The sequence below is a fragment of the Syngnathus leptorhynchus genome, chromosome 7 (assembly GCF_054491065.1).
Source record: "Syngnathus leptorhynchus isolate UIUO chromosome 7, UIUO_Slep, whole genome shotgun sequence".
Taxonomy (NCBI): domain Eukaryota; kingdom Metazoa; phylum Chordata; class Actinopteri; order Syngnathiformes; family Syngnathidae; genus Syngnathus; species Syngnathus leptorhynchus.
Window position 1 is genome coordinate 14,175,830 of NC_141201.1, and position 9,343 is coordinate 14,185,172.

The window sequence follows — 9,343 nt, forward strand, 5'->3', positions numbered from 1 at the left end:
GATTTTTGAACAAAACTAGATAATTACTGTTTAGGCTTATAGTGCGGCTAAATTTACCCTGGTGGAAGATGTTCTGCGTTAACATGATGACGCTTAGATTCATATGATGCCTATATTGTGTAAAAATTCGAACCACTTCCTGATTGTCTGAGGCTTGAAAGATGACATCGTCCAATATCAGCAGATGGTTTTGCTGCGGGGGAACAACTTTTCATCGTCAAAAGATTCAGGCAATCCTTTGATAAATACAATATTTTTATTCATACTTTTGACTTCATCATACAAAGGTTGGGCCGAAGTATAAACCCATACAATATTATGAGGCCTCTTGTCTCATGACATGATCTGTGTGTTCTAAAACATTTTTCACCAGAAAAGTCTTGCCACATCCACTAGGGCCACTAATTATACAGGCAAAAGGTAGTTCTAATCTAGGATCAAATTCAATTTGGTTCAAAGACATTTTACACATGAAAAACAAACAAAAAAAACACAGAAAAAAAAACAACAAAAAATGTTAAAACCCAAAAGGCAACGTCTGACCTCGCCCGACTAGACGTCTCTTATCGTACACGACCCTCAGTCTCTTATTGAATGAGGCATTCTTTAATCGGAAGCCTTTTTTATCACGTACAATGACGTGTTGCGGGGTAGAGAGCACGTCCGAGCACGCGCCTTGGCTGTTGATGTACCCCTGAACCAGATCAAGCATGCTATCGAAATTGATGTTTTGCCCGCTTTCATGTGTTTGTGTGATACCTTTGACCTTCATCACGACACGCCCACTGTTTCTCAGTTTGTATGCGTAGGTCTTGGGGCCTGCGGAGACAAAATCTACAATGCTGTCGTTGGAAAGCTCGTCTGTCAAATCACCCAGATAGTCTCCCAGAGGGAGAACGCTTTCACCGGGCAAAGCTGTATAGATAATACTGTCCGTATCAGTGTACAAAACCCGGTTCTGTAGCATTTCCAAATAGCCGTACATTTTCAAACGAGCGTACGCCGTTGTAAAACACGCCGCAGCCACATTTGTAGTTTTCGTCAATGGTTTCTCAGTGTTTGTTCGGAAACAATACTGCACCATCGCTCGTTTTTTGTTGAGAAAGTGGATAAATGTCACGTCATACAGGCCTGAAAAAAGCAGTTCGAGAAAATCCTTAGTTTTTGTCACAATCTTTGTGCTTGGCATGTTCTCACGCTGCGCCAACTTACCCCAGAGATTGTTCAGACATAGTTTTGAAACTTGCCTTTTTCCAGGATTCATTCTAATTTTGGAAGGATGTAGTTGAATATTTTGATGCGTCTTATAATCCTCGATATACTGGTTTCTATCAGCCTGATTGATGACATGTGCGGGGTACCCTGAAGATTCCTGTTTACCTTTCAAAAAAGTCCTCATATAATCGGTAAAAATGGTGTCACTCTTTCGACTGTAATGCCATACCTCGGAAATATTCACAACGGTGTAACCGAGGTCGAGAGCCTTGGCGAATTCAGGTGTTGTCCAGACACCCGTTAATGACCTTTGCTCATCAGTGTGCGCACACGCTGTATTTTGATTGTTGGCATCGCCACAGGTGCGACATAATGTGAATAGCAGTTTACCTTTAGGTGATTTGTAGGGCAAAACAGGAAAATATAACCCCCTCGGTGGGTTAACTGTAGCGCTGATGAAGCCGAAATACATCCTGGGGTCCTTGAAGTCATTGTGGAAGATTTCAGGATGATCAATTGGGTAGAGACAGGTGCTATTGATAAATGGATACAGCGACGTGACATCAACATAAAGCACACGTTCGTTAGGTTTTGGGGTATATCTTAAAACAAACGCGTTTGTCCGCCCCCCGAACAAAGCTTGTCTAGGCTTTAGCGGTGATGGGAATTTAGCTTTTTTGATGAATTCACCCGTCGCCGCGTCTAACTTTTTCATTCGCAACCATTCGTGCTCCCACATAATTACAAGTTGCAAATTCGGTTTAAGACGTAGTTCGCGAATTTTCTTTTGGGTGGCATCGAACCTTTCCTGAAAGGGGCGTTTTGTCGTCGGACATATTTTAGCAAGATCGAAGCATTCTGAACAACCGTGGTGATAGCATCCAAAATATTCATACACTATACGCACATCTCCAATTTCAGTATAGCCATCTACAGTGTAGTTGTCTATTTTGACTTCCCCGCCGTTTAAAGCGTGTCTGATGTGAACATTTTGACTGTGCATGACCCACAGCAAATATTGGATAGCGTCTTGCGAGAACGCTTTATATTGGTTCGTGTAGTTGTCTGCAGGTGTAATGGCCAGTGTTTGAGGCTTCAGGAATCTTGTGCGGAACACACTCATGCAGGCTGAGGCGATTGTCACAGCATTGAACGGGTCACAACCTGTAGCTTCGAAAAACTCCCCCCTGAATGTCTCACCACCCTGGAATAACAAGTTCACGTCATTCTTACAGTAGGCTACAGCCTGCTGGGCAAAATCAAACGACCCCATACTGTTTTTGTCATACCATTCGTAGAACTTTGCACGCTCTGAGGGGGCCAGGCGTTCAACATCGTAATACGAAGGCTCGGGATAAGACCCTACATAATTCAGATGAGCCAACGAGCTGAATTTGTGTGGAAAGTACCCCTTTGATTTGTCTTCAAACCCTAGGGCCTTTGGGATCGCACTTAGCGCCATGGTCAGAAATGAGAGCGAGTCTATGTATCGCGATTTCAAATCAACATCCACAAAAGAGAGAACCTTACTCCCTTGCATTATAATGTCAAATTTGACGCCCAGATCGATCATTCTGTTGAGTAAAATGTAGGAATCAAAACCTCTAGCATTATGTGCTACAAAAGTCGAACCTTTGAAACGAGGGTTTCTGAAAAAACTAACAAAACCGTCGACACAATCGGTACCAAACCAATGCTTCTCCATACTATTCGATTTACAACAAACAAGAAATGGTTTGAGTGACCCGTCTTCATCTACATAGGTTTCAAAATCGTAGTATATTACATTTCTACAAGGAGGCTGTGCTTTTAGAGGTTGGATGTAACACAGATGAGGATCAAGCATTGTATCTCCCCTCAACTCGTCACCGCACACAGCACATTTTTTAGCGAGGCATTGATGCTTGACACGACTAGCACCTGGTTTCACATAATATTGCAAGCCGCATTGCATGCATTTTTTATATGTGTCACAGTTAGTTTTGAGGATGTCTGACCTTCTCGCCTTGCGCGGCTCTTTATGTTTGATAAAACACTCGTCATTATAACAAGTCTTATTACAATCAGGACAGATTACACGTTTAAAGGGTAGCTGTTTACATCTCGCATCAAGACACACGTGACAGTGCCCCGGGCATCGATGCTGCTCCCAATTCTTGTGACCTTTGAAGCAGTGTCTACAGAAATATGTATGACCTACAAACCCCTCAATGGATTTAACGCCGTAGAAATGATTCTCTAGTAAAAGGATAAACAAAATATCATCGGTTGATTTGGGGTAGTGAGTCTCAAAAAAAGTCATAGGACGGCAGTCGGCTTTTCTGTACATTACAACTATCTTTCTTTTGAGGGCTTTCTCGAATTTGTGTACATCAGCCAGACTTACAGCTGTGTGACAGTTCAAACCTACACTCACTTGTAAGAGCCGAGCCTGCTGTGTGGCCTGCTTTGTTGTTAGCGATCTGTTTAGCAGATGTGCTAACGCGAGAGCAAAGCATAGATTGTTGTCTTTGTTAAGAGTCATGTACAAATGTCGTTTTTTTCTCTTTAATATTTCTACATTAGTGGATTGTATCAGTTTGCGGCGCATACCTCCACGCAAAGGCTTGAATATTTGTACCACTAATTCTAAACCTTCATCGAGCATAAGTTCTGTGTTAGACTGTGCTAAACGCTCTAGCATACTTTGTACATGCTCCCTCATAGAGTCTATATCAGTCATTTGCTGGTAGGTATGTGCTCTTTCGTCACCACCCCCCACAATCTCAATCTGAATTGCATCCCCCGTTTGTGCAATGCCATCTACCTCCTCCAAAACACCTTCGATGTTATTTTCGATATGCATGTAAAAAGAAGCAAAATCCCTGCTATCCGATTGCATGGGAGGATTTATACGTCTCCGCACTTCAACATTATTGAAATGGGGTCTGTTAACTACAGCCGAGCCACCTTGTTGAACACGGCTTAGAGGCTGAGAGGTAGCAACAGGTTCCGAGCCTGCGGGTTGAACACGACTCTGAGGCTGAGAGGTAGCGTCAGGTTGCTGAAACGCCATATGTTGAGACGACGTTGTATCATCATCATCATCATCATCAATAACCCCAATTTGATGATCAATTATTACAGCGCAGTTGTTAGGCTGTTGGCGAGTTTGTAGGCACGGCGCTATATCGCTACCATTAATACACGCTAAGGGTTCAACGCACATGTCATCAATTATTTCATCATTCAACACAGACTGATTATCGTGAGTCGGGTCAAGCGGCTGTACATTTAACTCGTTGATAATGTCAATCAGTTGAGCCGGTATGTTAGGACTGAGACAACGTACACTCTCATACGTGTGGTTATTTAATTCAGTTATCAAGTTTAACAATTGTGAAGAAATGTGGATAGGACTTTGGCTACCATCATTTACACTTTGATTATTAAGACCCTCTACCACACTTAGTAAATGATTAGGCACATCGGGGCTGAGGGCACTCTGCTCACCCGATACCACCGCATTTACACCCTCTAGAGCAGATAGCAGGTGTGATGTTAATTCTGATATTTGACTCCTATACGCACCATCCGATAACATTTCAATATCGTTGTTAATTGTCAAGATTTGTTGATCTAGTTCAGGGGTATCACAAAATCTCTGCCTTGTACGTGATTCATGATTTGTTTCATCGGTTTCAAAATCTATTTCACCAATGCTTGTTATGACGTCTGCCTCAGTTGGCGTGAGTTTAGGGTCAGACATTGCCTTTTTATTTTAAACTATCGATGTTTCAATTGTAGATGTCAATGTCTGTATTACTTTGAGACAAGAGCGAAGTTGCTGTCTGTAAATACATTCACCGTCACACGCATGAGACCTTGAATCTTTCAGACGCCTCTCTCTCACACGGAAGGATGGGTGGGGGTTGTGTGTGAGCCTGCTCCTTCTTCGACCCCTCCTACTCCGAGTCATCTGACGCCTCGAAGGTTGAGCAGCCTGTGGTTGGCTGTCAATAGCGCCTGAAGTATACAGAAGAAACAATGTTATAACATAAATATATGATAGAAAAAATAATATATATATATATATATACATATAAAACAAAATTCGACATACCTTCAATTTCTTTTAACGATTCGCGAGTTTGGTTCAACTCCTCGTACTTAATATTCGCAAGCTCTGCGTCCGTCACGTGACCCGCTGACACGTCATCCGCTTTTTGAGCAAAGAGCCGATTCTGTCGGTCTTCAAATGCTCTTAAAAGATGCGGAGCTGAGCCCTCGTCAGTCGATTCTCCCAACACATCCGACACGTTTGAAGCAGGCTCTTTGTAACCTTCGCGACCTGTGTCACCCAGACCGTTTTTCTGGATGTCTTGCTCCGCTGCACCTACCAGATCTAACATACATACATAAGTTAAACATTTTAAGATCAACGTATTAATATTAACTAACATAAATGAATGTGTGATTCACCGTAATCCGTCTGCGTTAAGTAGACTCCACTGAAGTCATCATTTAACCGCGCTTTTTTTTGTTGAGAAAAACAATAACATCACATTTCTGATGGAGAAAATAACAGAATAATGTAAACACATAATAAAACTCACGAGCATTGTGGACGTCCGCATAGACGATAATATCTATGTACAAAAAAAAACATACGTCATAAATACAATCGCATTATAACAGAATAGTTTATTTTTAGGAAAAAAAAAACACCTACCTTTCACCATTGCTTTTAAAAGATCCGCAGAGCGTAGAGACCGACTTGAGGTGGTTTGAGCTTTGTAAAGGCCTTTTCTGACTGTTTAAACACTTGCACGTCTATATATCCAGATACTTTCCCGCCCTAAAGAACATTCTGACCTGAAGACCCCTCAGCGTACCCCCACCCCATTTTTAAACTCCATTTTCTCCTCCATACACAAAATTGGACTGAGGACCAGCTAATTTCATCCCTCGGAAGGTAAGATTCATTTTTTCAACTCATACTATTATTAAAAGCTTTTTTAAAATGAAACATACCACCAAAAAAATATATGTTTCATAAAACTCAGCCCCACACAGACACACACACATCCCACAGATACAGACACACGCGGCGGGGTCATAAAAAAAATCTCACACGCGGCGGGGTCATACACCCCCAGGATCTTAAGACATATTCCCACCACCAAAAAATTTAACTCAGCCACACACACACACACAGCCCACAGATCCAGACACACGCGGCGGGGTCATACACTCCCGTGATCTTAAGACCCAAAACATGTACAGACATATTCCCACCACCAAAAAATAAACAAAACAAGATTTACAGATGATCTAACACACATGTTCAGACTTACCACCATCCAAAAAACAAAACAAAACAAGATTTACACTCATCCTGAGATAAATAAACTTGCACACCTTACCACTCCTATCTCAGGATGAAAGTGAATGAAACACTTAAACACCCCCTACAGGACGAGGGAGGAAGCAGCAGCTCATAACATTTTTGACTTTCAACCACACACACACACACACCCACACACACCCACACCACACATTCATACCAACCTCAGACCTTTCATTATTAACAATTCACCATTTAAATAAATAACAACCTAACCCTATAACCTATGACCTCTATGACCTCAATAACTCTTTTAAAAAAAAAAAAAAAAATTTATACTTTTTTATTAAGGCCATAAATCACTACTCCATCAAAATTTGTCATAAGGACCACCTACCATTCTCTCCTGCCAGACCAGAGGGCCTTATCTTTTACGAGTTTACGACTCTCCTTTAAACTAAATGCTTTCTATTTAGTTCAAGGAATGTCTTTTGATCCCCATCAGCCTTATGTTTCCTTCCTGTTTGTGTTTGTTTTGTAAGTAGTCTTCACTAACAATGACCAGGGCTTCTTTGTGTAGGCAAGATGTCCTTTGTTTAGTTTAAAGGGACTTCATTCGTTTTAGTTAACTGTAGCTTTGATTCATAGATTGTAGATGATCGAAACTGGTTATATACAGTTTGAAGTAGTCACATTAAAGTTATTCCATATTTACTCAATGTTCGTTTAAGGAACTGTATACCAGTTACCTTACATTTACTTAATATGTGTTGAAATGTTTCAGTAGGGCTAGATATTCATTATTACTATTATGTGTTGTGTTAGTTTACTAAGAAGATAAACTTAGCAAGGGTTTAGTTGCATTGTTCCACATGTAAGCGGCATTCAACGTGCTTCAAAGTTATCTGATTACCGTCGAGGAGGTGTCGGCCGCCCATGGAGACGACAACTGGTTGGGTGAAGAAATCAGACTCTGCGACTCCACTGCGGGGGGCATGGGCCGACAAGTGCTAAATCACACCACACTACATTCCTTAGCTAATCAGCGTTGCTACAGCCACGATCTCCCCTCCCTTTAGTGTAGCAACGCCTCTGTAACCAAGGCAACCAAAACAATAAAAAGAGGAACACGTGGAGTAAGAACTCAGAATTGATGGAGATTGTAACTGAGCTTCCTTTCTCTATCGTTCTCCTCGCGAGTAAACTCATCCTGGTTGTCTTCTCCTCTTTGTTCTAGCATGTGATGTAGTGTCTGATCATACTTAGACCTAACAGATCTCCAGTTCAAATTTACAGTGAACAACTGAGGAGCAGTCGTCCATTTATTTCGTTTAACATTTGTGGTATTTTTTTTGTTGTTCTTACATTTCGTTTTACAAAGGGGGATTACATATCCAAAGGATTTTCAACTATGGATTTTTGGTCGAAGCAGGAGGTCACCAGTAAAGGAAGACCAACTCCGGAGTTAAAAAGTTTGATTCTTACCGTTGAATGAATTTTTGCTGTAATGTGTCAAAAGTGGCCAATTAGTACCTATATTCTACAAAAATCCTTTCTTTTACCATTTTTCTCATTCAGTTGTGGTATATATAAAGTGGAACATCAAAGCTTTTGTCTGAATTCCTTGTCATCATAGCATCATAGCATCACAGCATTACCCCCGGCTCAGAGCAACCCATTTTGGTGCGGTCTCTTTAAATGCAAATGAGATACTTTACACCTTTCCGGTCTGACATATTTGTAGTTTGTTGGCAAAAATACAGTTTAGTTGCGACGTACACCTTTCGATTGATTAAAAGATGTCAACAGCAGTCCATAATAATAACAAAAAAAATCCCCTCCCAATATTTATGAACACGTCTTGTAAACAACAGTTAAGAAGTAAGCTAATGCTAGCGTTCGCGAGAAACTAATGAATGTATTAACTACGGTGACGAGACGTCCTACTTTTGAGACCGAAAAAAAAATGTCCGGGGAGATATCAGAATTGTCCGGGATTTTGTTCAACATCAACAAGTGAAAAAATAAAGCGCACAGCACTAAAATCAGCTAAAAGACTGATGCTAACGCTATGAAAACGAGGGTGTTACAGTTCAATTTGCTTCCAGGTTAACTGGCTCCCCGAATCCAAATGTGGCCAGTTCAGTAATTTTGTGTTTCCTGACTGCAGATTCCTCACAAGCAACATGGAAATTGTCGAACTGCAAAACTCTTCATCCATCCATCCATCCATCCATCCATCCATCCATACATACATACATACATACATACATACATACATCCGCTTATCCGGGGTAAGACTTCCCTCTCCCCAGCCACTTCATCCAGCTCATCCCGAGGGATTCCAAGGCGTTCCCAGGCCAGCCGAGAGACATAGTCTCTCCAGCGCGTCCTGGATCGTCCACGGGGTCTCCAACCGGTGGGACATGCCCGGAACACCTTCCCAGTGAGGCGTCCGGGGGGGCTTCCTGATGAGATGCCTGAGCCACCTCATCTGGCTCCTCTCAACGTGGACGAGCAGCGGCTCTACTTCGAGTCTCTCTAGGATGACCGAACTTCTCACCTTCTCTCTAAGGGAGAGCCCGGACACCCTGCGGAGGAAACTCATTTTGGCCGCTTGTATCTGGGATCTCGTTCTTTCGGTCACGACCCATAGCTCGTGACCATAGGTGAGGGTAGGAGCGTAGATCGACCGGTAAATTAAGAGCTTTGCTTTTTGGCTCAGCTCTCTCTTCACCACGACGGACTGGTACAGAATCTGCATTACTGCCGACGCTGCACCAATCCACCTGTCGATCTCAC

General features: G+C 42.1%; 1 protein-coding gene across 1 annotated transcript; it reads right to left on the reverse strand.

Annotated features, from left to right (window-relative positions):
- Window positions 1-243: 243 nt before the first annotated feature.
- LOC147054848 (uncharacterized) lies at window positions 244-8,165 on the reverse strand. The gene is made up of 5 exons (XM_085917154.1): window positions 5,927-8,165; window positions 5,811-5,843; window positions 5,677-5,727; window positions 5,318-5,599; window positions 244-5,220 (listed from the first exon to the last, which is right to left on the reverse strand). Exons 1-5 carry the CDS (start codon window positions 5,934-5,936, stop codon window positions 4,976-4,978), a joined length of 621 nt encoding a protein of 206 aa, XP_085773280.1. The 5' UTR covers window positions 5,937-8,165; the 3' UTR covers window positions 244-4,975.
- Between the last annotated feature and the right edge of the window lie 1,178 nt (window positions 8,166-9,343).